The sequence below is a fragment of the Oncorhynchus masou genome, chromosome 17 (assembly GCF_036934945.1).
Source record: "Oncorhynchus masou masou isolate Uvic2021 chromosome 17, UVic_Omas_1.1, whole genome shotgun sequence".
Classification (NCBI taxonomy): Eukaryota; Metazoa; Chordata; class Actinopteri; order Salmoniformes; family Salmonidae; genus Oncorhynchus; species Oncorhynchus masou.
Window position 1 is genome coordinate 9646766 of NC_088228.1, and position 27918 is coordinate 9674683.

General features: G+C 46.2%; 1 protein-coding gene across 1 annotated transcript in view; it reads right to left on the reverse strand.

Annotated features, from left to right (window-relative positions):
* Window positions 1–6933: 6933 nt before the first annotated feature.
* Window positions 6934–27918, reverse strand: part of LOC135558142 (cilia- and flagella-associated protein 57-like) — a 39560-nt gene continuing 18575 nt past the window's right edge. The window contains exons 16-22 of the mRNA XM_064991878.1: window positions 26348–26506; window positions 23244–23387; window positions 20253–20369; window positions 10304–10438; window positions 9567–9710; window positions 9056–9185; window positions 6934–7773 (exon numbers count right to left, since the gene is read on the reverse strand). Of these exons, the coding sequence (XP_064847950.1) occupies window positions 7595–7773; window positions 9056–9185; window positions 9567–9710; window positions 10304–10438; window positions 20253–20369; window positions 23244–23387; window positions 26348–26506 (1008 nt within the window). The 3' untranslated portion in view covers window positions 6934–7594. The remainder of the gene's footprint in view (window positions 7774–9055; window positions 9186–9566; window positions 9711–10303; window positions 10439–20252; window positions 20370–23243; window positions 23388–26347; window positions 26507–27918) is intronic.

Below are 27918 nucleotides of genomic sequence, written 5' to 3' on the forward strand. Positions count from 1 at the left end.
GTGCGCGATGAGACAAGGACATCCCTACCGGCCAAGCCCTCCCTAACCCGGACTACGCTAGGCCAATTTAGCGTCACCCCACACCCTCCCAGTCGCGGCCGGTTACGACAGAGCCTGGACGCGAACCCAAAGTTTCTGGTGGCACAGCTGGTGCTGCAGTACAGCACCCTTAACCACTGCACCACCCGGGAGGCCAAAAGGTGGCTATTTTGAAAAATCTCAAATATACTTTTGATTTGTTTAACACTTTCTTGGTTACTACATGATTCCATATGTGTTATTTCAGAGTTTTGATGTCTTCACTATTGTTCTACAATGTAGAAAATAGTTTAAAAAAAAATAAAAAATAGGTGCTCGAATAAATGAGTAGGTGTGTCCAAACTCTTGACTGGTACTGTACATATATATTTATTTTTTATTATTCCACTTTGACATTAGTGTATTTTGTATAGATCGTTGACAAAAAATATACAATTAAATCCATTTTTGTCCCACTTTGTAACACAACAAAATGTGGAATAAGTCAATGGGGTGTGAATACTTCCTGAAGGCTCTGTGTGTAGTAGCTTGTGTGGTGGATAATGGAACATTCTCTGTTTATTCTCTGAATTTACCCCAGTGTCCTGTCCCCTGCACCCCACAGCTGTCCACCCCACCGTGGCTGGTTCCTCCGCAGGCTCTACCTACCTGGCTGCAGCACTGGCCTCCACCTTCACTGTCTCCCTGTTCCTCGTGGTGGCCTTCAAGTGCCGCCTGTTCCACTGCTACCTGGCCAGCAACCGCCACTCCCTGCTCCCCGAGGGGGACACAGCCAGCCAGTACAGCCCAGACGAGGTGACCTTCCCTGGGCACGGCATGGTAGGCCGAGGGGGTGAAGGCAATAGGACCCATCGAGGGTTGGATACAGATGACGACGATGGCTTCATAGAGGATAATTACATCCAGGCCAGTGAGAGGGCGAGAGCGGAGAGTCACGTGGATGACGGGATGGAAGGAGAGGATAGTGATGATGATCTCCTGATTTGAGGTGATTTAGGACTGGTTGAAAGGAATAGTTAACAGTTGACTTGATGACAGTTGTGGGTTCACGTCATAGAGTCCAATGCTGTCCAGACCAGGCCTGGGTATAAATAATATTGGATTTCTTTCAAATATTTCAGCTGTGCTTAATTGAGCTTGTGTGACACAGCTGAACTAAATGAATCATCTCAAAAATGAAAAACCCCACCCAACAGGCACTCCAGGCAGGCTCAATAAAACACTCAAAGTATTTTAAAGAAAACAATTACTATTTGAACCCAGGTCAGGTGAGAATATGTTGAAAGATGACAGAGATACTGAGAAAAGATCATGGTCCCACTTAACAACTTACTGTATAATTACTGTATACTTTTTAAATACTTCATAGAACATTCATCAAAAATATAACATTCATCATAAATACTTAATTAGGCTGTTTGAGAAGGTTTGAATCTTAAGCAACCTGCACACACATGATTTGAAGTACAATAGACCAACATAGCTACTGTAGTAGGTCAAAGCTGTGCGCTGTAAAACCTTGGTATGACATGGGTGAAGTACGCATCGTGGCGCTCATGTGAATTTCCTTTATTTATCGGCTGCATACCAATGCCTACTTCTCACTCAAAACAGTTTTTTATTTTTAACACTACATATAGTGATTTACAATTAATTTGTAAGAAAATACTGTAAAACCATGTTGATATACTAGGTCATAAAATCTGATTCTTTGCCAAATGTGGTATAGTAACCCCTTTAAAAAGGGTTTATGAAGGCTTCATTAACAGTTAAAAGTGTTTCCTTTGAAGTGGGACATTTTTCAAGTGAGAGACGAAATGGGCCTGAGCCACATTGAAGATGAGTTGTTACTGTTTGATATGCAATGATTTTTATTTTCTGAAGGCCGCAATGCAAAATAAATATCCTTGATTCTTTTTGTATGTACAGTACCAGTCAAAAGTTTGGACACACCGACTCATTCAAGGGTTTATCTTTATTATTATTATTTTTTAAACTATTTTCTACATTGAAAAGCATTCCTCATGAAGCTGGTTGAGAGAATGCCAAGAGTATGCAAAGCTGTCATCAAGGCAAATGGTGGCTACTTTGAAGAATCTCAAATATAAAATGTATTTTGATTTATTTAATAGTTTTCTGGTTACTACGTGATCTCCGTTTGTGTTATTTCATAGTTTTGATGCCTGCACTATTGTTCTTCAATGTAGAAAATAGTACAAATAAAGAAAAACCCTGGAATGAGTCGGTGTGTCTGACTGGTAATGTACAAAGCCTTTTGACACTTTTATATCTGTTAATGTTAATAATGTTGAAGATGCAAGATCCATTCAACACTATGCTCAACAAGTGATGTTGTTTTTATAGTCCTTAAAAAATGATGTATGTTATCATCGATATTGATAACTTTATTATAATGCACTGTGTAAATCAATTATTGAAACGTTGCTGTTGTAGATTATTTTTTTTTTAAATCTTCATTCATATTCTTAGCCACTTTAACATCACAGATGAAGAATTAAGACAATAAATCCTTCTTTACACCTGGTGCTAACATGCTTCCTTTGCCCTGATCTGGTCCACATTCTCATCATGCCCACATTTTCAGAAATATGTCTACACACATGGTATGGTAATGTGTCTGTTATCCGTCCAATGTGTCCGCATTGTGACCAGATATCCTGGTCCCTCCGTCCCTGATTGTAAATTATTTTACATCCGTTCTTTCAAAATAATCTAAATGTTTTTACTCAGTCATATTGATGCCATTAGTCCATGGTGGCACAACGGTACCAACTCTTAATGACTTTAGAAAGCGGATAATTATGATTCGCTGAAGTGTTACAGATTGCACACAATGTTTACCGTGAACGCGGTCTCTGCTAACGCGGGAACATTGCCTTTAAACTGCTAACGCTGTAATGCTGAATTTCCGCGATACGGATTGAATAGAGCCCCAACTGTCCAGATCCGTCTACACTTGTAAGATTTCCAGGCACTAAGCGTGCCAGACTACCTTCCGAGGTGCCCAGGAAGATCCTATCACAATCAGATCACAACGCGTCTACAACTGACTGAATATGGAGGCACAATCAGAATGTGGACCAAGGACACATTCTAGAACCAGGTACAAACGGGGCTAAAGTCTCATGGAGAAAATATTAACCTTCGTGTTTACAGTTCTCAGGTTTGTGCACATCGTGTCTCCTTTTTTCCCCTGCATTTAATTTAAAAAAGCAGAATACACAATCCATACAGACACAAATGGTGATTATTAATCCGATACATCCTGTTTTATGGTGTCCATATTAGGACAGCTCAGAACAAGCCCTGCTGAGACTGAGGATGTCCTAATATGGGGGGGGGGGTCCGCCCACCACCACTCATCATTAACTCTATCCGTCTCCGGCTGCGAACGCAACTCATGTCCTGGATGGCAGAGTTTAGGAGCTGTTTGAGGAGGACAGCCAGCACTAGGAGGCAGAGCATGTTGCCGGATCGGGACACCACCAGTCCAGAGCTGCTCAGGAATGGCAGCAGGCAGGTGTGAGTGCATCTGAATGCACAGTGAGGCAAAGACTTTTGGAGCATGGCCTGGTGTCAAGAAGGGCAGCAAAGAAGCCACTTCCCTCCAGGAAAAACATCAGGGACAGACTGATATTCTACAAAAGGTACAGGGATTGGACTGCTGAGGACTGGGGTAAAGTCATTTTCTCTCACGAATCGCCTTTCCGATTGTTCAGGGCATCTGGAAAAAAAGGTGAGCACTACCATCAGTCCTGTGTCATGCCAACAGTAAAGCATCCTGATACCATTCATGTGTGGGGTTGCTTCTCAGCCAAGGGAGTGGGCTCACTCACAATTTTGCCTAAGAACACAGTCATGAATAAAGAATGGTACCAACATATCCTCCGAGAGCAACTTCTCCAAACCATCCAGGAACAGTTTTGTGACAAACAACTTTTTCCAGCATGATGGAGCACCTTGAAATAAGGCAAAAGTGATAACTAAGTGGCTCGGGGAACAAAACATCAATATTTTGGGTCCATGGCGAGGAAACTCCCCAGACCTTAATCCCATTGAGAAGTTGTGGTCAATCCTCAAGAGGCGGGTGGACAAACAAAAACCCACAAATTCTGACAAACTTCAAGAATTGATTATGCAAGAATGGGCTGCCATCAGTCAGGATGTGGCCCAGAAGTTAATTGACAGCATGCCAAGGCGGATTGCAGAGGTCTTGAAAAAGAATGGTCAACACTGCAAATATTGACTCTTTGCATCAACTTCATGTAGTTATCAATAAAATCCTTTGTCACTTATGAAATACTTGTAATTATACTTCAGTATCCATAGTAACATCTGACAAAAATATCTAAAGACACTGAAGCAGCAAGCTTTGTGGAAATTCATATTTGTATCACTCTCAAAACTTTTGACCACGACTGTAGAGTCAAATTGCAGTCGAGGTAATGTGTACATGTAGGTAAAGTGACAATGAATAGATAATAACTAGAGAGTAGCAGCAGCGTAAAAGAGGGAAGAACAATAGATTTTCACTTTGTCAGCTTGGGGATTCAATCTTGCAACCGCGCGGTAAAAAATCCAACTCTCTAACCACTAGGCTACCCACCTCTCTAACCACTAGGCTACCCACCTCTCTAACCACTAGGCTACCCACCTCTCTAACCACTAGGCTACCCACCTCTCTAACCACTAGGCTACCTACCTCTCTAACCACTAGGCTACCTACCTCTCTAACCACTAGGCTACCCACCTCTCTAACCACTAGGCTACCTACCTCTCTAACCACTAGGCTACCTACCTCTCTAACCACTAGGCTACCTACCTCTCTAACCACTAGGCTACCTACCTCTCTAACCACTAGGCTACCTACCTCTCTGACCACTAGGCTACCTACCTCTCTGACCACTAGGCTACCTACCTCTCTAACCACTAGGCTACCTACCTCTCTAACCACTAGGCTACCTACCTCTCTGACCACTAGGCTACCTACCTCTCTGACCACTAGGCTACCTACCTCTCTAACCACTAGGCTACCTACCTCTCTAACCACTAGGCTACCTACCTCTCTAACCACTAGGCTACCTACCTCTCTAACCACTAGGCTACCTACCTCTCTGACCACTAGGCTACCTACCTCTCTAACCACTAGGCTACCTACCTCTCTGACCACTAGGCTACCTACCTCTCTGACCACTAGGCTACCTACCTCTCTGACCACTAGGCTACCTACCTCTCTGACCACTAGGCTACCTACCTCTCTGACCACTAGGCTACCTACCTCTCTAACCACTAGGCTACCTACCTCTCTGACCACTAGGCTACCTACCTCTCTGACCACTAGGCTACCTACCTCTCTGACCACTAGGCTACCTACCTCTCTAACCACTAGGCTACCCACCTCTCTAACCACTAGGCTACCTACCTCTCTAACCACTAGGCTACCCACCTCTCTGACCACTAGGCTACCTACCTCTCTGACCACTAAGCTACCTACCTCTCTAACCACTAGGCTACCTACCTCTCTAACCACTAGGCTACCCACCTCTCTAACCACTAGGCTACCCACCTCTCTAACCACTAGGCTACCTACCTCTCTGACCACTAGGCTACCTACCTCTCTGACCACTAGGCTACCCACCTCTCTGACCACTAGGCTACCCACCTCTCTAACCACTAGGCTACCCACCTCTCTAACCACTAGGCTACCTACCTCTCTGACCACTAGGCTACCTACCTCTCTAACCACTAGGCTACCCACCTCTCTGACCACTAGGCTACCTACCTCTCTGACCACTAGGCTACCTACCTCTCTGACCACTAGGCTACCTACCTCTCTGACCACTAGGCTACCTACCTCTCTGACCACTAGGCTACCTACCTCTCAGACCACTAGGCTACCTACCTCTCTAACCACTAGGCTACCCACCTCTCTGACCACTAGGCTACCTACCTCTCTGACCACTAGGCTACCTACCTCTCTGACCACTAGGCTACCTACCTCTCTGACCACTAGGCTACCTACCTCTCAGACCACTAGGCTACCTACCTCTCTGACCACTAGGCTACCTACCTCTCTGACCACTAGGCTACCTACCTCTCTGACCACTAGGCTACCTACCTCTCTAACCACTAGGCTACCTACCTCTCTAACCACTAGGCTATCTACCTCTCTAACCACTAGGCTACCTACCTCTCTGACCACTAGGCTACCTACCTCTCTGACCACTAGGCTACCTACCTCTCTGACCACTAGGCTATCCACCTCTCTAACCACTAGGCTACCTACCTCTCTAACCACTAGGCTACCCACCTCTCTAACCACTAGGCTACCTACCTCTCTAACCACTAGGCTACCTACCTCTCTAACCACTAGGCTACCCACCTCTCTAACCACTAGGCTACCTACCTCTCTAACCACTAGGCTACCTACCTCTCTGACCACTAGGCTACCTACCTCTCTGACCACTAGGCTACCTACCTCTCTGACCACTAGGCTATCCACCTCTCTAACCACTAGGCTACCTACCTCTCTAACCACTAGGCTACCCACCTCTCTAACCACTAGGCTACCTACCTCTCTAACCACTAGGCTACCTACCTCTCTAACCACTAGGCTACCTACCTCTCTAACCACTAGGCTACCTACCTCTCTAACCACTAGGCTACCTACCTCTCTGACCACTAGGCTACCTACCTCTCTAACCACTAGGCTACCTACCTCTCTGACCACTAGGCTACCTACCTCTTTGACCACTAGGCTACCTACCTCTCTAACCACTAGGCTACCTACCTCTCTAACCACTAGGCTACCTACCTCTCTGACCACTAGGCTATCCACCTCTCCACATGATGTGTAATACATCCAAACACATATTTCAGGAAAATTGTTAAATCTTTATTTACATCACACAAATAGCTTCGCGTTGCCCGACTATATAATATAAATACACTCTGCTCGTATTTGACTGTTGAAATGGTGTTTTCAATACTTCACTCAGTGTGACTATGTGATATTGTGGGCAGACACCTGATCAATCCCTGGCCCTGTGTTTCTGCAGGTGGCTTCGAGCTTGGTCCCAGATCAGTTTGTGCTGCATAGCCAACTCCTATGATCGTTGTCATGCAAATCAGCACAAACAGATCTGGGACCAGGCTAGATGCCCTCAGCTCGACTACCTCCATGTATAATCAGTACATGTATCTCTGCATGTATGTTGTTCATTGGGTATATACCAAATCTACTGCTCATGTCCACCAATGTCAGGTTCATTCCATTAAAACTGAGTTCCTTCAGGATCCTAATCAGACCTGGGTTCAAACAGTATTTATTTTCGCTCAGCGTTTGATTGAGCCAAACAGGAATGCTGGATATGCACGTTTATGGTCTGTTCTACTCACTCCATTGTACCAGGCAAGCTCAATCAAACTCTGCTAAATGTTTTTTAAGAAAAACAATAACTTTTAACCAATAACTCTTAACTCGTGTAACCATCACAACCCATCTCCACCCTCCTCCTCCTCTCCTCCCCCAGGATCAAGTGGTGAGTACAGGCAGCTTGGTGCTGCTAGAGGGGGGTATTAGGGAGTGGCTCTGGCCCTGCATCTGCATCTTCAGCCTCTGGATCTCCACGCGCTGCAGCTGGATGATACGCTCCGCTTCCTCCTCGAAATTCAGCCTCGCCACCAAACCCCTCCCCTCCACAGAGGTCAGCGCTATGGGGATACAGAGGTCAGAGGTCAGCGCTATGGGGATACAGAGGTCAGCGCTATGGGGATACAGAGGTCAGAGGTCAGCGCTATGGGGGATACAGAGGTCAGCGCTATGGGGATACAGAGGTCAGAGGTCAGCGCTATAGGGATTACAGAGGTCAGAGGTCAGCGCTATGGGGGATACAGAGGTCAGCGCTATGGGGATACAGAGGTCAGAGGTCAGCGCTATGGGGATTCAGAGGTCAGAGCTATGGGGATTCAGAGGTCAGCGCTATGGGGATACAGAGATCAGCGCTATGGGGATACAGAGGTCAGCGCTATGGGGATACAGAGGTCAGCGCTATGGGGATACAGAGGTCAGAGCTATGGGATACAGAGATCAGCGCAATGGGGACACAGAGGTCAGAGGTCAGCGCTATGGGATAAAGAGGTCAGCGCTATAGGGATACAGAGGTCAGAGGTCAGTGCTATTGGATACAGAGGTCATCGCTATAGGGATACAGAGGTCAGAGCTACGGGATACAGAGGTCAGCGCTATAGGGATACAGAGGTCAGTGCTATGGGATACAGAGGTCAGCGCTATAGGGATACAGAGGTCAGCGCTATGGGGACACAGAGGTCAGAGGTCAGCGCTATGGGATAAAGAGGTCAGCGCTATAGGGATACAGAGGTCAGAGGTCAGAGCTATGGGATACAGAGGTCAGCGCTATGGGGACACAGAGGTCAGCTCTATAGGGATACAGAGGTCAGAGGTCAGTGCTATTGGATACAGAGGTCATCGCTATAGGGATACAGAGGTCAGAGCTACGGGATACAGAGGTCAGCGCTATAGGGATACAGAGGTCAGAGGTCAGTGCTACGGGATACAGAGGTCAGCGCTATGGGGACACAGAGGTCAGAGGTTTACACTACAGTGATGCAGAGTGGTCAAGAGGGTCATATCATGCTTTTTCTTGCATTAATGTTAATTTATTAATTAATTTGTTTCATTTTAGAATGCATGGGAAGTTGTTCCATCACTACATAGAAACAAGAACGCGTTCAAAACTATTGAAGATGAACAGGGGACAAATTTACTAGCTAAGCGTTTGCACCAAAGTTTGCAGAATGTTTTTTCCAAAAAGGATTCCATTATTGAAGACAGAACAAAAAGGTCAAATAAAGGTCAGAAGTGTGAACGCAGGATGAACCGATAAAACAAGTAGCAACAGATCAACTCTCAGGTCCAACTGTTATCTGGGTTATAGTGAATATCAGATATTGTTGTGTGTGAGGGTTCAGTCACCAGTGAGGTCTGAGGAGCTCAGTTTCTTTTTGCTGATGCCTGATTGGCTCTTATTGTCGTGGACCTGAGTCCTCACCAGACGCAGCTCCCGCCTCAGATCATTGATCTCCTTTATCAGAGACACGTTCTCCTGGAAAAGAGACATGAAACTGAACATCAGTGCTAAACTGAAATTAGGATTTTGAAATATCATTTAATTAGTGGAATATGGAATGTGAATAAACCACACTATATATCAAGGTACATTTCTAGCTCTCAAAATTGGGTTGTAGACATCATCATTTTCTGTTTGAAATGTCATGTTCAGCAGGGGGAAACGTTTTTAACTGGGTAGGTACAACCTGAATTTATCCAATAAGAACAGGTTTCGGTTACAAAATGTTTTGCTACAGTGTGCCCTACTGAACACAACCTTGGTTTTTCACGTTGAAGCATTGTCTTCACAGGCTTTTCTCAACCCATTTTGCCCATGGGGCTTCGGTTGGTGTTAGCGAGCGTCTCTCCCTCCCACCTTCATGATCTTGACGTTTTCTGTCCGGTGGACCTCTGTGTCTTTGGCCAGCTTCCTCTTCAGAGACGCCACATTCCTCTCCAGGTGTTCCCTCTGACGACTGTACTCCCTCTGGATGTCTGCGTCCACACCCACTATGTCCACCTCAACACACACATTACACACATAACATACACATTACACACACATTACCCACTATGTCCACCTCAACACATACATTACACACATAACACACACATTACACACATTACACACACATAACACACACATTACACACATTACACACACATTACACACACAACACACACATTACACACATAACATACACATTACACACACATTACCCACTATGTCCACCTCAACACACACATTACACACATTACACACACATTACACACACACATATTACAGACACACATATTCATTTTACTAGCATGTGTGTATTTGTGTTTCCTGAATATTTATTCCGGATGCTAACTGGTAATTCATTCCCTTAAAGTGGTAATTTATCAAAAACATTTTAGAAATGCATCCAACTAATCTGTGTTAAGTGTGTGTCTGTGAGCCAGCATGCAGAGCAGCACTTGAGTGTGTGTGTGTGTGTGTGTGTGTGTGTGTGCGCGCACGCATGCATCATCGTCCTGTCTCGTCCTGCCATAACCTTCCACACATAATACTTTTTAGTGTGTGTGTGCGTGCGTGTGTGTGCGCGCGCATTCACTGGCACGTAATCTCACCACATCACTCTGCTGGACGTAGTGGTCATAGAGCTCTCTGATACTATCCTTTAACCTCTTAGGTTCCTGGATGAAGCCTACACAGTTATGGAGGTCTGTCTTGAACCTGCGTACCAGGGCCTCCACGTCCCTCACCTGGGTGAAGAGAGCAAGAGTACACCATGACGGTTTCTGGAATTACCAGACAGATATATTAATATACTGTTTATGTACAGCATCAAATCAAAATGTTAATTGTCACATACATGTGTTTAACAGATGTTACTGCAGGGGTGTAGCGAAATGCTTGTGTTTCTAGCTCCGACAGTGCAAGTTCATTTTATCTTTATTTAACTAGGCAAGTCAGTTAACAACAAATTCTTATTTTCAATGACGGCCTAGGAACAGTGGGTTAACTGCCTGTTCAGGGGCAGAACGACAGATTTGTACCTTGTCAGCTCAGGGGTTTGAACTTGCAACCTTTCGGTTACTAGTCCAACGCTCTAACCACTAGGCTACCCTGCTGCCGATATACTCTCACACGTCATAAAAATACATCCACAGGTATACCTCCAATTGACTCAAATGGTGTCAATTAGCCTATCAGAAGCTTCTAAAGCCATGGCATAATTTTCTAGAGGGCACAGTCAACTTAGTGCATGTAAACTTCTGACCAACTGGAAATGTGTTAAGTGAATAAGTGAAATAATCTGTCTGTAAACAATTGTTGGGAAAATGACTTGTGTCATGAACAAAGTAGATGTCCTAACAGACTTGCCAAATCTATAGTTTGTTAACAAGAAATTTGTGGAGTGGTTGAAAAACTTGTTTTAATAACTCCAACATAAGTGTATGTAAACTAGTTTTAATGACTCCAACCTAAGTGTATGTAAACTAGTTTTAATGACTCCAACCTAAGTGTATGTAAACTAGTTTTAATGACTCCAACATAAGTGTATGTAAACTAGTTTTAATGACTCCAACCTAAGTGTATGTAAACTAGTTTTAATGACTCCAACCTAAGTGTATGTAAACTAGTTTTAATGACTCCAACCTAAGTGTATGTAAACTAGTTTTAATGACTCCAACCTAAGTGTATGTAAACTAGTGTTAATGACTCCAACCTAAGTGGATGTAAACTAGTTTTAATGACTCCAACCTAAGTGGATGTAAACTAGTTTTAATGACTCCAACATAAGTGGATGTAAACTAGTTTTAATGACTCCAGCATAAGTGTATGTAAACTAGTTTTAATGACTCCAACCTAAGTGTATGTAAACTAGTTTTAATGACTCCAACCTAAGTGTATGTAAACTAGTTTTAATGACTCCAACCTAAGTGCATGTAAACTAGTTTTAATGACTCCAACCTAAGTGCATGTAAACTAGTTTTAATGACTCCAACCTAAGTGTATGTAAACTAGTTTTAATGACTCCAACCTAAGTGTATGTAAACTAGTTTTAATGACTCCAACCTAAGTGTATGTAAACTAGTTTTAATGACTCCAACATAAGTGTATGTAAACTAGTTTTAATGACTCCAACCTAAGTGTATGTAAACTAGTTTTAATGACTCCAACCTAAGTGGATGCAAACTAGTTTTAATGACTCCAACCTAAGTGGATGTAAACTAGTTTTAATGACTCCAACCTAAGTGTATGTAAACTAGTTTTAATGACTCCAACCTAAGTGTATGTAAACTAGTTTTAATGACTCCAACCTAAGTGTATGTAAACTAGTTTTAATGACTCCAACATAAGTGTATGTAAACTAGTTTTAATGACTCCAACCTAAGTGTATGTAAACTAGTTTTAATGACTCCAACCTAAGTGTATGTAAACTAGTTTTAATGACTCCAACCTAAGTGTATGTAAACTAGTGTTAATGACTCCAACCTAAGTGGATGTAAACTAGTTTTAATGACTCCAACCTAAGTGGATGTAAACTAGTTTTAATGACTCCAACATAAGTGGATGTAAACTAGTTTTAATGACTCCAGCATAAGTGTATGTAAACTAGTTTTAATGACTCCAACCTAAGTGTATGTAAACTAGTTTTAATGACTCCAACCTAAGTGTATGTAAACTAGTTTTAATGACTCCAACCTAAGTGCATGTAAACTAGTTTTAATGACTCCAACCTAAGTGCATGTAAACTAGTTTTAATGACTCCAACCTAAGTGTATGTAAACTAGTTTTAATGACTCCAACCTAAGTGTATGTAAACTAGTTTTAATGACTCCAACCTAAGTGTATGTAAACTAGTTTTAATGACTCCAACATAAGTGTATGTAAACTAGTTTTAATGACTCCAACCTAAGTGTATGTAAACTAGTTTTAATGACTCCAACCTAAGTGGATGCAAACTAGTTTTAATGACTCCAACCTAAGTGGATGTAAACTAGTTTTAATGACTCCAACCTAAGTGTATGTAAACTAGTTTTAATGACTCCAACCTAAGTGTATGTAAACTAGTTTTAATGACTCCAACCTAAGTGTATGTAAACTAGTTTTAATGACTCCAACATAAGTGTATGTAAACTAGTTTTAATGACTCCAACCTAAGTGTATGTAAACTAGTTTTAATGACTCCAACCTAAGTGTATGTAAACTAGTTTTAATGACTCCAACCTAAGTGTATGTAAACTAGTTTTAATGACTCCAACATAAGTGTATGTAAACTAGTTTTAATGACTCCAACCTAAGTGTATGTAAACTAGTTTTAATGACTCCAACCTAAGTGGATGCAAACTAGTTTTAATGACTCCAACCTAAGTGGATGTAAACTAGTTTTAATGACTCCAACCTAAGTGGATGTAAACTAGTTTTAATGACTCCAACCTAAGTGGATGTAAACTAGTTTTAATGACTCCAACCTAAGTGTATGTAAACTAGTTTTAATGACTCCAACCTAAGTGTATGAAACTAGTTTTAATGACTCCAACCTAAGTGTATGTAAACTAGTTTTAATGACTCCAACCTAAGTGGATGTAAACTAGTTTTAATGACTCCAACCTAAGTGGATGTAAACTAGTTTTAATGACTCCAACATAAGTGGATGTAAACTAGTTTTAATGACTCCAACATAAGTGGATGTAAACTAGTTTTAATGACTCCAACATAAGTGGATGTAAACTTACAACTTCAACTGTATGCATTGTCTGTCAATATACCTGGTAATACAATGGTTAATAAACAGTATTTGGCATGACAGGCCCCATAAAACTATCTTTTGTATTTTTCTGAATATGTTTTATTTGTCCTGGTTTGGGATGTTTTTACTCTCAATATTAAACATTTTAATTGAAAAAAAAACAAAAAAAATGAAAATGGATGTTCTGAGTCCATGTCGAAGCTTAAATCACATCAGAAGACAATTTGCTGGGTCTAAAAAATATAGAATTTTGACTTTTGAGTGTAATTCCCCTTTAATTGCGCATCGAGCAAGAGAGGAACGTGTCGGTTTAGCGATGTTTCTGCTGTTAGGCCTACTGCTGCAACACATGTCATGGCAGAGTTAGCAAATCAATTGCCATCCAAATTATACAAATAATGATGATTTATTTCTGTCAGGTAAGCCTACTTTGCAGTGCACATTTAGCTGAGTAGGATTTTGTAGCCTTTCTATCGACAAACAAGACACTGGTTATCATTAGCATCACTAACTGGCTACATAAGGCCTGACGCACGCATCAAACACAGACAGACAGGCAATATTAATGTAAATGAATAGGCAGATATTGTGTTACGTGTCTAACCAAGGGTGGGATAATGTCAACACGGCTTCGATTGGATAGTAGTAGTGGGAGTTTTGTGTTTATGACAGTTTGTAACTGTTCCCGAGTGGCGCAGAGGTCTAAGGTACTGCATCTCAGTGCAAGAGGTGTCACTACAGACCCTGATTCGATCCCAGGCTGTATCACAACCGGCCGTGATTGGGAGTCACATTGGGCGGTGCACAATTGTCCCAACGCCGTCCGGGTTAGGGTTTGCCGGGGGTAAGCTGTCATTGTAAATAAGAATTTGTTCTTTAACTGACTTGCCTAGTTAAAGAAAATGTTCAATAATTACGGAACACATGAAAAAATGAATGTACTTTGGCATTGGCGAGCTGCTCGTCGGTGGGCTGGTAGCTGGCGACCTGTCGGAGACGCCCTGCTCTGACTATATCTTCCATTAAACCTCATGATAGTATACAGTACATAGCAGTTGAAGACATGTATAAGTGCCTATGACATAGGGGTCCCTTTCAGAATAGGTATTCCCTTTCCATGTCTTTAAGATTCTCTACTATGTACAGTGTTTTCATGAGGTGAAGTGAAATATTTAGTATGAGCCTTCTCTCGCTCTGCCCATAGTCCCCCCAAAACCTCTGTGATTCTCATCCATTCTCATGTAAAGCAGACAGGCGTCCTCCAGCCTCTCTCACCCTCTGCCCATAGTCCCCCCAAAACCTCTGTGATTCTCATCCATTCTCATGTAAAGCAGACAGGCGTCCTCCAGCCTCTCTCACCCTCTGCCCATAGTCCCCCCAAAACCTCTGTGATTCTCATCCATTCTCATGTAAAGCAGACAGGCGTCCTCCAGCCTCTCTCACCCTCTGCCCATAGTCCCCCCAAAACCTCTGTGATTCTCATCCATTCTCATGTAAAGCAGACAGGCGTCCTCCAGCCTCTCTCACCCTCTGCCCATAGTCCCCCCAAAACCTCTGTGATTCTCATCCATTCTCATGTAAAGCAGACAGGCGTCCTCCAGCCTCTCTCACCCTCTGCCCATAGTCCCCCCAAAACCTCTGTGATTCTCATCCATTCTCATGTAAAGCAGACAGGCGTCCTCCAGCCTCTCTCACCCTCTGCCCATAGTCCCCCAAAACCTCTGTGATTCTCATCCATTCTCATGTAAAGCAGACAGGCGTCCTCCAGCCTCTCTCACCCTCTGCCCATAGTCCCCCCAAAACCTCTGTGATTCTCATCCATTCTCATGTAAAGCAGACAGGCGTCCTCCAGCCTCTCTCACCCTCTGCCCATAGTCCCCCCAAAACCTCTGTGATTCTCATCCATTCTCATGTAAAGCAGACAGGCGTCCTCCAGCCTCTCTCACCCTCTGCCCATAGTCCCCCCAAAACCTCTGTGATTCTCATCCATTCTCATGTAAAGCAGACAGGCGTCCTCCAGCCTCTCTCACCCTCTGCCCATAGTCCCCCCAAAACCTCTGTGATTCTCATCCATTCTCATGTAAAGCAGACAGGCGTCCTCCAGCCTCTCTCACCCTCTGCCCATAGTCCCCCCAAAACCTCTGTGATTCTCATCCATTCTCATGTAAAGCAGACAGGCGTCCTCCAGCCTCTCTCACCCTCTGCCCATAGTCCCCCCAAAACCTCTGTGATTCTCATCCATTCTCATGTAAAGCAGACAGGCGTCCTCCAGCCTCTCTCACCCTCTGCCCATAGTCCCCCCAAAACCTCTGTGATTCTCATCCATTCTCATGTAAAGCAGACAGGCGTCCTCCAGCCTCTCTCACCCTCTGCCCATAGTCCCCCCAAAACCTCTGTGATTCTCATCCATTCTCATGTAAAGCAGACAGGCGTCCTCCAGCCTCTCTCACCCTCTGCCCATAGTCCCCCAAAACCTCTGTGATTCTCATCCATTCTCATGTAAAGCAGACAGGCGTCCTCCAGCCTCTCTCACCCTCTGCCCATAGTCCCCCCAAAACCTCTGTGATTCTCATCCATTCTCATGTAAAGCAGACAGGCGTACTCCAGCCTCTCTCACCCTCTGCCCATAGTCCCCCCAAAACCTCTGTGATTCTCATCCATTCTCATGTAAAGCAGACAGGCGTCCTCCAGCCTCTCTCACCCTCTGCCCATAGTCCCCCCAAAACCTCTGTGATTCTCATCCATTCTCATGTAAAGCAGACAGGCGTCCTCCAGCCTCTCTCACCCTCTGCCCATAGTCCCCCCAAAACCTCTGTGATTCTCATCCATTCTCATGTAAAGCAGACAGGCGTCCTCCAGCCTCTCTCACCCTCTGCCCATAGTCCCCCCAAAACCTCTGTGATTCTCATCCATTCTCATGTAAAGCAGACAGGCGTCCTCCAGCCTCTCTCACCCTCTGCCCATAGTCCCCCAAAACCTCTGTGATTCTCATCCATTCTCATGTAAAGCAGACAGGCGTCCTCCAGCCTCTCTCACCCTCTGCCCATAGTCCCCCCAAAACCTTTGTGATTCTCATCCATTCTCATGTAAAGCAGACAGGCGTCCTCCAGCCTCTCTCACCCTCTGCCCATAGTCCCCCCAAAACCTCTGTGATTCTCATCCATTCTCATGTAAAGCAGACAGGCGTCCTCCAGCCTCTCTCACCCTCTGCCCATAGTCCCCCCAAAACCTCTGTGATTCTCATCCATTCTCATGTAAAGCAGACAGGCGTCCTCCAGCCTCTCTCACCCTCTGCCCATAGTCCCCCCAAAACCTCTGTGATTCTCATCCATTCTCATGTAAAGCAGACAGGCGTCCTCCAGCCTCTCTCACCCTCTGCCCATAGTCCCCCCAAAACCTCTGTGATTCTCATCCATTCTCATGTAAAGCAGACAGGCGTCCTCCAGCCTCTCTCACCCTCTGCCCATAGTCCCCCCAAAACCTCTGTGATTCTCATCCATTCTCATGTAAAGCAGACAGGCGTCCTCCAGCCTCTCTCACCCTCTGCCCATAGTCCCCCCAAAACCTCTGTGATTCTCATCCATTCTCATGTAAAGCAGACAGGCGTCCTCCAGCCTCTCTCACCCTCTGCCCATAGTCCCCCCAAAACCTCTGTGATTCTCATCCATTCTCATGTAAAGCAGACAGGCGTCCTCCAGCCTCTCTCACCCTCTGCCCATAGTCCCCCCAAAACCTCTGTGATTCTCATCCATTCTCATGTAAAGCAGACAGGCGTCCTCCAGCCTCTCTCACCCTCTGCCCATAGTCCCCCCAAAACCTCTGTGATTCTCATCCATTCTCATGTAAAGCAGACAGGCGTCCTCCAGCCTCTCTCACCCTCTGCCCATAGTCCCCCCAAAACCTCTGTGATTCTCATCCATTCTCATGTAAAGCAGACAGGCGTCCTCCAGCCTCTCTCACCCTCTGCCCATAGTCCCCCCAAAACCTCTGTGATTCTCATCCATTCTCATGTAAAGCAGACAGGCGTCCTCCAGCCTCTCTCACCCTCTGCCCATAGTCCCCCCAAAACCTCTGTGATTCTCATCCATTCTCATGTAAAGCAGACAGGCGTCCTCCAGCCTCTCTCACCCTCTGCCCATAGTCCCCCCAAAACCTCTGTGATTCTCATCCATTCTCATGTAAAGCAGACAGGTGTCCCTCCAGCCTCTCTCACCCTCTGCCCATAGTCCCCCCAAAACCTCTGTGATTCTCATCCATTCTCATGTAAAGCAGACAGGCGTCCTCCAGCCTCTCTCACCCTCTGCCCATAGTCCCCCCAAAACCTCTGTGATTCTCATCCATTCTCATGTAAAGCAGACAGGCGTCCCTCCAGCCTCTCTCACCCTCTGCCCATAGTCCCCCCAAAACCTCTGTGATTCTCATCCATTCTCATGTAAAGCAGACAGGCGTCCTCCAGCCTCTCTCACCCTCTGCCCATAGTCCCCCCAAAACCTCTGTGATTCTCATCCATTCTCATGTAAAGCAGACAGGCGTCCTCCAGCCTCTCTCACCCTCTGCCCATAGTCCCCCCAAAACCTCTGTGATTCTCATCCATTCTCATGTAAAGCAGACAGGCGTCCTCCAGCCTCTCTCACCCTCTGCCCATAGTCCCCCCAAAACCTCTGTGATTCTCATCCATTCTCATGTAAAGCAGACAGGCGTCCTCCAGCCTCTCTCACCCTCTGCCCATAGTCCCCCCAAAACCTCTGTGATTCTCATCCATTCTCATGTAAAGCAGACAGGCGTCCTCCAGCCTCTCTCACCCTCTGCCCATAGTCCCCCCAAAACCTCTGTGATTCTCATCCATTCTCATGTAAAGCAGACAGGCGTCCTCCAGTCTCTCTCACCCTCTGCCCATAGTCCCCCAAAACCTCTGTGATTCTCATCCATTCTCATGTAAAGCAGACAGGCGTCCCTCCAGCCTCTCTCACCCTCTGCCCATAGTCCCCCAAAACCTCTGTGATTCTCATCCATTCTCATGTAAAGCAGACAGGCGTCCTCCAGCCTCTCTCACCCTCTGCCCATAGTCCCCCCAAAACCTCTGTGATTCTCATCCATTCTCATGTAAAGCAGACAGGCGTCCTCCAGCCTCTCTCACCCTCTGCCCATAGTCCCCCCAAAACCTCTGTGATTCTCATCCATTCTCATGTAAAGCAGACAGGCGTCCTCCAGCCTCTCTCACCCTCTGCCCATAGTCCCCCCAAAACCTCTGTGATTCTCATCCATTCTCATGTAAAGCAGACAGGCGTCCTCCAGCCTCTCTCACCCTCTGCCCATAGTCCCCCCAAAACCTCTGTGATTCTCATCCATTCTCATGTAAAGCAGACAGGCGTCCTCCAGCCTCTCTCACCCTCTGCCCATAGTCCCCCCAAAACCTCTGTGATTCTCATCCATTCTCATGTAAAGCAGACAGACGTCCTCCAGCCTCTCTCACCCTCTGCCCATAGTCCCCCCAAAACCTCTGTGATTCTCATCCATTCTCATGTAAAGCAGACAGGCGTCCTCCAGCCTCTCTCACCCTCTGCCCATAGTCCCCCCAAAACCTCTGTGATTCTCATCCATTCTCATGTAAAGCAGACAGGCGTCCTCCAGCCTCTCTCACCCTCTGCCCATAGTCCCCCCAAAACCTCTGTGATTCTCATCCATTCTCATGTAAAGCAGACAGGCGTCCTCCAGCCTCTCTCACCCTCTGCCCATAGTCCCCCCAAAACCTCTGTGATTCTCATCCATTCTCATGTAAAGCAGACAGGCGTCCTCCAGCCTCTCTCACCCTCTGCCCATAGTCCCCCCAAAACCTCTGTGATTCTCATCCATTCTCATGTAAAGCAGACAGGCGTCCTCCAGCCTCTCTCACCCTCTGCCCATAGTCCCCCCAAAACCTCTGTGATTCTCATCCATTCTCATGTAAAGCAGACAGGCGTCCCTCCAGCCTCTCTCACCCTCTGCCCATAGTCCCCCCAAAACCTCTGTGATTCTCATCCATTCTCATGTAAAGCAGACAGGCGTCCTCCAGCCTCTCTCACCCTCTGCCCATAGTCCCCCCAAAACCTCTGTGATTCTCATCCATTCTCATGTAAAGCAGACAGGCGTCCTCCAGCCTCTCTCACCCTCTGCCCATAGTCCCCCCAAAACCTCTGTGATTCTCATCCATTCTCATGTAAAGCAGACAGGCGTCCTCCAGCCTCTCTCACCCTCTGCCCATAGTCCCCCCAAAACCTCTGTGATTCTCATCCATTCTCATGTAAAGCAGACAGGCGTCCTCCAGCCTCTCTCACCCTCTGCCCATAGTCCCCCAAAACCTCTGTGATTCTCATCCATTCTCATGTAAAGCAGACAGGCGTCCTCCAGCCTCTCTCACCCTCTGCCCATAGTCCCCCCAAAACCTCTGTGATTCTCATCCATTCTCATGTAAAGCAGACAGACGTCCTCCAGCCTCTCTCACCCTCTGCCCATAGTCCCCCCAAAACCTCTGTGATTCTCATCCATTCTCATGTAAAGCAGACAGGCGTCCTCCAGCCTCTCTCACCCTCTGCCCATAGTCCCCCCAAAACCTCTGTGATTCTCATCCATTCTCATGTAAAGCAGACAGGCGTCCCTCCAGCCTCTCTCACCCTCTGCCCATAGTCCCCCCAAAACCTCTGTGATTCTCATCCATTCTCATGTAAAGCAGACAGGCGTCCTCCAGCCTCTCTCACCCTCTGCCCATAGTCCCCCCAAAACCTCTGTGATTCTCATCCATTCTCATGTAAAGCAGACAGACGTCCTCCAGCCTCTCTCACCCTCTGCGTCTCCTTGTGCATCTCCTTATCGGTGGCTTTCAGTTTGAGTTTCAGCTCAGTGATGTTCAGCTCCAGCTGAGTGTTTCTCTTGTGGACCTGGTCCAGCTCGCCCTCCATCTAATAAAGAGAGCATCCATTTTGCCAGTCAGTCAATCTCAATGAGTGCTACAATACATACACTGAGTATACAAGACATGATTTAGGAACACCTCTTTCCATGGCATAGACTGACCACTACTCTGGTTCTCCCTCCCTCCATCTACTCTGGCTCTCCCTCCATCTGCTCTGGCTCTCCCCTCCATCTGCTCTGGCTCTCCCTCCGTCTACTCTGGCTCTCCCTCCATCTGCTCTGGCTCTCCCTCCATCTGCTCTGGCTCTCCCCTCCATCTGCTCTGGCTCTCCCTCTGTCTACTCTGGCTCTCCCTCCATCTGCTCTGGCTCTCTCTCCATATGCTCTGGCTCTCCCCTCCATCTACTCTGGCTCTCCCTCCCTCCATCTGCTCTGGCTCTCCTTCCATCTACTCTGGCTCTCCCTCCATCTACTCTGGCTCTCCCTCCCTCCCTCCCTCCCTCCCTCCCTCCCTCCCTCCCTCCATTTACTCTGGCTCTCTCTCCATCTACCAACAAGGTAACACTATACTTAAAGCCTACAGGTATGCTGCAATGAAGAGAGCACTGGGTACTCAACCTCAATTAGCTCACAGTGTAGGCTATTGCAGTTTGCTGCAGCATCATATTCATGTCCACCTACATCTTACATGCATCCTCATGTGTTGACTGGAGGGCTACAGAGAGGGGTCAATGGAGGGCAGAGAGAGGGGTCAATGGAGGGCAGAGAGAGGGGTCAATGGAGGGCAGAGAGAGGGGTCAATGGAGGGCAGAGAGAGGGGTCAATGGAGGGCAGAGAGAGGGGTCAATGGAGTGCAGAGAGAGGGGTCAATGGAGGGCAGAGAGAGGGGTCAATGGAGGGCAGAGAGAGGGGTCAATGGAGTGCAGAGAGAGGGGTCAATGGAGGGTAGAGAGAGGGGTCAATGGAGGGCAGAGAGAGGGGTCAATACAGGGCTAGAGAGAGGGGTCAATGCAGGGCTAGAGAGAGTGGTCAATACAGGGCTACAGAGAAGGGTCAATGCAGGGATAAAGAGGGGTCAATACAGGGCGAGAGAGAGGGGTCAATGGAGGGCAGAGAGCGGGGTCAATGGAGGGCAGAGAGAGGGGTCAATACAGGGCTAGAGAGAGGGGTCAATGCAGAGCGAGAGAGAGTGGTCAATACAGGGCTAGAGAGAAGGGTCAATGCAGGGCTAGAGAGAAGGGTCAATGCAGGGATAGAGATGGGTCAATACAGGGCGAGAGAGAGGGGTCAATGAAGGGCTAGAGAGAGGGGTCAATGCAGGGCTAGAGAGAGGGGTCAATACAGGGTGAGAGAGAGGGGTCAATACAGGGTAAGAGAGGGGTCAATACAGGGTAGGAGAGAGGTCAATACAGGGCGAGAGATGGGTCAATACAGGGTAAGAGAGGGGTCAATACAGGGTTAGAGAGGGGTCAATACAGGGTAAGAGAGGGGTCAATACAGGGTAAGAGAGGGGTCAATACAGGGTAAGAGAGAGGGGTCAATACAGGGTAAGAGAGGGGTCAATACAGGGTAAGAGAGAGGGGTCAATACAGGGTAAGAGAGGGGTCAATACAGGGCTAGAGAGGGGTCAATACAGGGTAAGAGAGAGAGGTCAATACAGGGCTAGAGAGGGGTCAATACAGGGTAAGAGAGGGGTCAATACAGGGTAAGAGAGGGGCCAATACAGGGTAAGAGAGGGGTCAATACAGGGTAAGAGAGAGGGGTCAATACAGGGCTAGAGAGAGGGGTCAATACAGGGTAAGAGAGGGGTCAATACAGGGTAAGAGAGGGGTCAATACAGGGTAAGAGAGGGGTCAATACAGGGTAAGAGAGAGGGGTCAATACAGGGTAAGAGAGAGGGGTCAATACAGGGTAAGAGAGAGGGGTCAATACAGGGTAAGAGAGAGGGGTTAATACAGGGTAAGAGAGGGGTCAATACAGGGCTAGAGAGGGGTCAATACAGGGCTAGAGAGAGGGGTCAATACAGGGTAAGAGAGGGGTCAATACAGGGTAAGAGAGAGGGGTCAATACAGGGTAAGAGAGGGGTCAATACAGGGTAAGAGAGGGGTCAATACAGGGTAAGAGAGGGGTCAATACAGGGTAAGAGAGGGGTCAATACAGGGTAAGAGAGTGGTCAATACAGGGTAAGAGACGGGTCAATACAGGGCTAGAGAGGGGTCAATACAGGGCTAGAGAGAGGGGTCAATACAGGGTAAGAGAGGGGTCAATACAGGGTAAGAGAGAGGGGTCAATACAGGGTAAGAGAGGGGTCAATACAGGGTAAGAGAGTGGTCAATACAGGGTAAGAGACGGGTCAATACAGGGTAAGAGAGGGGTCAATACAGGGTAAGAGAGGGGTCAATACAGGGTAAGAGAGGGGTCAATACAGGGTAAGAGAGGGGTCAATACAGGGTAAGAGAGTGGTCAATACAGGCGATTGAGTGCTTTCGTGTGTAAATGCAACATGGCAAATGTACTGTATGTCATGGCATTTTGATCAGTTATATGAAATTGTGGATTTTTTGTGGGCTTTTTTTCCCCATGTTAGATGTGCAATGAGTGAGAAAATGTAGCGGTCAATGCTGATGATTCAGGTGGGTAAAAACATGATGACATGAATGTCAGTAGTAGCATTTTGATCAGCAATAAGAATGTATGTATTTCAGATTTTTCTGCTGCTCACCGGTATGATCATATAATATTATACACCATTTAGCAGACGCTTTCATCCAAAAAGACTTAGTCATGCCTGCATACATTTTACTTACTGCTGGATCCGGGAATTGAAACCCCTATCTTGGCATTGCATGCGCCATGCTCTACCAACTTAGATACAGAGGAACCACTGAGACCATCTAAAAACAGATCTAGCTGTCTCTGACCTCTTGAATCTGCTCCTTCATCTCCTTGATGTCGTTCTCTCTGGGCTCGATCTGTTTCTTCAGTTCTTTGATCTTGTAGTCCAGGACAAACTTGAACTTCTCCAGCTCCTGGTTCTTCTTCTTCAGGTCATAGATTCTCTTCTCCTGCAAAAAGGAGGAGAGGAGTTTTGTTACCTCTTTTATAACCCAAAACATGTCTCTGTTGAAGTAATAGCTACTGTGATAGTTTGTGACCTGTGGTAGTTCTGACATTTTGGTCCAAATGAGTTCTTCACAATAGAGTTGCACTTCAGGCTGTCCTTTACATGTGAGACATGTCAGATAAAAACAAAGGACGTTTACGATGAAAAACATGTAACATCAGAAAGATCCCTCTGCGCCAAACACCTTTTAACTCGGTGTTATAAGGTCCTATCTGCAATCCAATCACACAACACTGGGTTGTCAATCAAAACAACTGTATGTAAGAAAATATACTAATTTGAGTCAAAAAGAGGAAGACATCACAAAACAGATCCCAATACCCATTATCTCAGAACTATACAGTCTGCAAGATAGAACCTTATAGTCCCAGGTCCTTGATTATTTATATCATAGGTTCTGGTCCTCTTTTTAAATGACTTAGATGTTTTTATCACAACTGTTTCAGAAGACTGGCCATAACATAATGTAAGCTCTTTAAAGGTAAAACAAATAAATACGAGTTCCTTAGATCATGTTTTAGGCCATGTTTTTGTCTTGTTCTTTATCAATAGGAAAATCTCCATGGAAGGAGTATTTCACTAAAATTATAAAACTTACCACATTTTATTGATAACTAGCCAAGTAGTTTACTGACTTTGGTTGAAAAATATATCAGTTTAGTCATCCAGAGCTAAGCTTTAGCAATGTTGCTAGTTATCCATAAGATGTACACTGAGTTTATCCCTCAGAACAGCCTCAATTCATCGGGGCATGGATTCTAGAAGATGTCAAAAGCGTTCCACAGGGATGCTGGACCATGATGACTCCAATGCTTCCCACAGTTGTGCCAAGTTGTCTGGATGTCCTTTGGGTGGTGGACCATTCTTGGTACACAAGGGAAACTGTTGAGCATGAAAAACCCAGCAGCGCTGCAGTTCTTGACACAAACCGGTGCGTCTGGCATCTACCACCATACCCCGTTCAAAGGAAATGAGGGATCATAGCTTTCTTTTTTTTTTGGATGATGGCTGAACCCAGATAGGATCTTATAGCTGAACCCAGAGAGGACCTTATGGCTGAACCCAGATAGGACCTTATAGCTGAACCCAGAGAGGACCTTATGGCTGAACCCAGATAGGACCTTATGGCTGAACCCAGAGAGGACCTTATGGCTGAACCCAGAGAGGACCTTATGGCTGAACCCTGATAGGACCTTATTGCTGAACCCTGATAGGACCTTATTGCTGAACCCAGAGAGGACCTTATGTCTGAACCCAGAGAGGACCTTATGGCTGAACCCAGAGAGGACCTTATGGCTGAACCCAGAGAGGACCTTATTGCTGAACCCAGAGAGGACCTTATTGCTGAACCCAGAGAGGACCTTATGGCTGAACCCAGAGAGGACCTTATGGCTGAACCCAGATAGAGCCTTATGGCTGAACCCAGATAGAGCCTCATGGCTGAACCAAATAGGACCTTATGGCTGAACCCAGATAGAACCCAGAGAGGACCTCATGGCTGAACCCAGAGAGGACCTCATGGCTGAACCCAGAGAGGACCTTATGGCTGAACCCAGAGAGGACCTTATGGCTGAACCCAGATAGAGCCTTATGGCTGAACCCAGATAGAGCCTCATGGCTGAACCAAATAGGACCTTATGGCTGAACCCAGATAGAACCCAGATAGGACCTTATGGCTGAACCCAGATAGAGCCTTATGGCTGAACCCAGATTGACATTTCAGAGCCATAAGGTTCTATCTGCGATTGCACCCCCCCCCCCCTACTCTGCACTTTAGGTACCTTTAAGGACCTTACTGGGTCATGACAGAATGATGTACTACATATTCAGTTGTATCTAGGAAAGATGTTCCAGAAGAAGAAGCTAACATAATCAGTGTCTCGTCTCCCTACCAATAACTGGTGCTAGAAGGTGGATCCAATACATATGAGGTCAATAGCCCCCTTATACAGAACGCGTCCTACAGTAAGTCATGTTTCTGTTAAAGAACACAAAACAACATTTCTCGTTACATTTCTTTTTCTCCATCTCAGTCCCTTTTCTCTTGTTTGATGCTTGATGCCTAATGAACAGGACCCTGTCCATCCCCACTTTGACTTGGATGGCCTCGTCTCTCTCCTGGATCTCCATCTTCAGGCCCACAATGTGCGTCTCCAACCCTCCCCTGGCCTAGGTTCCTCCAGTACCTGTACCCACCCCATCCCCCTGCAGCCACCCACCACCCACCTTATCCTGGATGGTCTCGTCCCTCTCCTGGATCTCCTTCTTCAGGCCCACAATGTGCGTCTCCAACCCTCCCCGAGCTTAGGTTCCTCCAGTACCTGTACCCACCCCATCCCCCTGCAGCCACCCACCACCCACCTTATCCTGGACGGTCTCGTCCCTCTCCTGGATCTCCTTCTTCAGGCCCACAATGTGCGTCTCCAACCCTCCCCGAGCCTAGGTTCCTCCAGTACCTGTACCCACCCCATCCCCCTGCAGCCACCCACCACCCACCTTATCCTGGATGGTCTCGTCCCTCTCCTGGATCTCCTTCTTCAGGCCCACAATGTGCGTCTCCAACCCTCCCCGAGCCTAGGTTCCTCCAGTACCTGTACCCACCCCATCCCCCTGCAGCCACCCACCACCCACCTTATCCTGGATGGTCTCGTCCATCTCCTGGATCTCCTTCTTCAGGCCCACAATGTGCGTCTCCAACCCTCCCCGAGCCTAGGTTCCTCCAGTACCTGTACCCACCCCATCCCCCTGCAGCCACCCACCACCCACCTTATCCTGGATGGTCTCGTCTCTCTCCTGGATCTCCTTCTTCAGGCCCACAATGTGCGTCTCCAACCCTCCCCGAGCCTAGGTTCCTCCAGTACCTGTACCCACCCCATCCCCCTGCAGCCACCCACCACCCACCTTATCCTGGATGGTCTCGTCCCTCTCCTGGATCTCCTTCTTCAGGCCCAGGATGTCCTTCTCCAGGGACTTGATGACCCCTCGTAGCTTCTGCTGCTCCACCCTCAGCTTCTCAATCTCCACGTTGCGGTCATCTATATCCTTCTGCATGCTGCTGAACTGTCACAGGAGAAGACGGAGGGGGGAGAAGAAAGAGAGGGGAGAAGACGGAGAGGGGGACCAGAGAGAGAAGACAGATAGGGGAGAAGACAGAGAGGGGAGAAGACAGAGAGGGGAGAAGACAGAGAGGGGAGAAGACAGAGAGGGGAGAAGACAGAGAGGGGAGAAGACAGAGAGGGGAGAAGACGGAGAGGGGAGAAGACAGAGAGGGGGACCGGAGAGAGAAGACATGTTTAAAAGGTGTGAATGAGAAGTGGAGATTAAATAGTGTGTGTGGACGCTATAGCATACTGTATGTGGAAGCTATAACATACTGTATGTGGAAGCTATAACATACTGTATGTGGAAGCTATAGCATACTGTATGTGGAAGTTATAGCATACTGTATGTGGAAGCTATAACATACTGTATGTGGAAGCTATAACATACTGTATGTGGAAGCTATAACATACTGTATGTGGAAGCTATAACATACTGTATGTGGAAGCTATAGCATACTGCATGTGGAAGCTATAGCATACTGTATGTGGAAGCTATAACATACTGTATGTGGAAGCTATAACATACTGTATGTGGAAGCTATAGCATACTGTATGTGGAAGCTATAACATACTGTATGTGGAAGCTATAACATACTGTATGTGGAAGCTATAGCATTCTGTATGTGGAAGCTATAACATACTGTATGTGGAAGCTATAGCATACTGTATGTGGAAGCTATAACATACTGTATGTGGAAGCTATAACATACTGAATTCACCAATTTGTAAGTCGCTCTGGATAAGAGCGTCTGCCAAATGACTTAAATGTAATGTAAATGTATGTGGAAGCTATAGCATTCTGTATGTGGAAGCTATAGCATACTGTATGTGGAAGCTATAGCATACGGTATGTGGAAGCTATAACATACTGTATGTGGAAGCTATAGCATTCTGTATGTGGAAGCTATAGCATACTGTATGTGGAAGCTATAGCATACTGTATGTGGAAGCTATAGCATTCTGTATGTGGAAGCTATAGCATTCTGTATGTGGAAGCTATAACATACTGTATGTGGAAGCTATAGCATACTGTATGTGGAAGCTATAACATACTGTATGTGGAAGCTATAGCATACTGTATGTGGAAGCTATAGCATACTGTATGTGGAAGCTATAGCATACTGTATGTGGAAGCTATAGCATACTGTATGTGGAAGCTATAACATACTGTATGTGGAAGCTATAACATACTGTATGTGAAAGAGAAAAAAGCATTGTATCATGGAATAATGAATGTCGTTAACCCATTGTTTCAAAGACATTTGAGGACTGGATATGAATAAGTCATTGTGTTCTGGTTTTCTGTGGTCTGGTTTTTACATGATGAGTGGATTAGGGTTATTATACGAGTGGGGAACGTAAGAGTGAAGA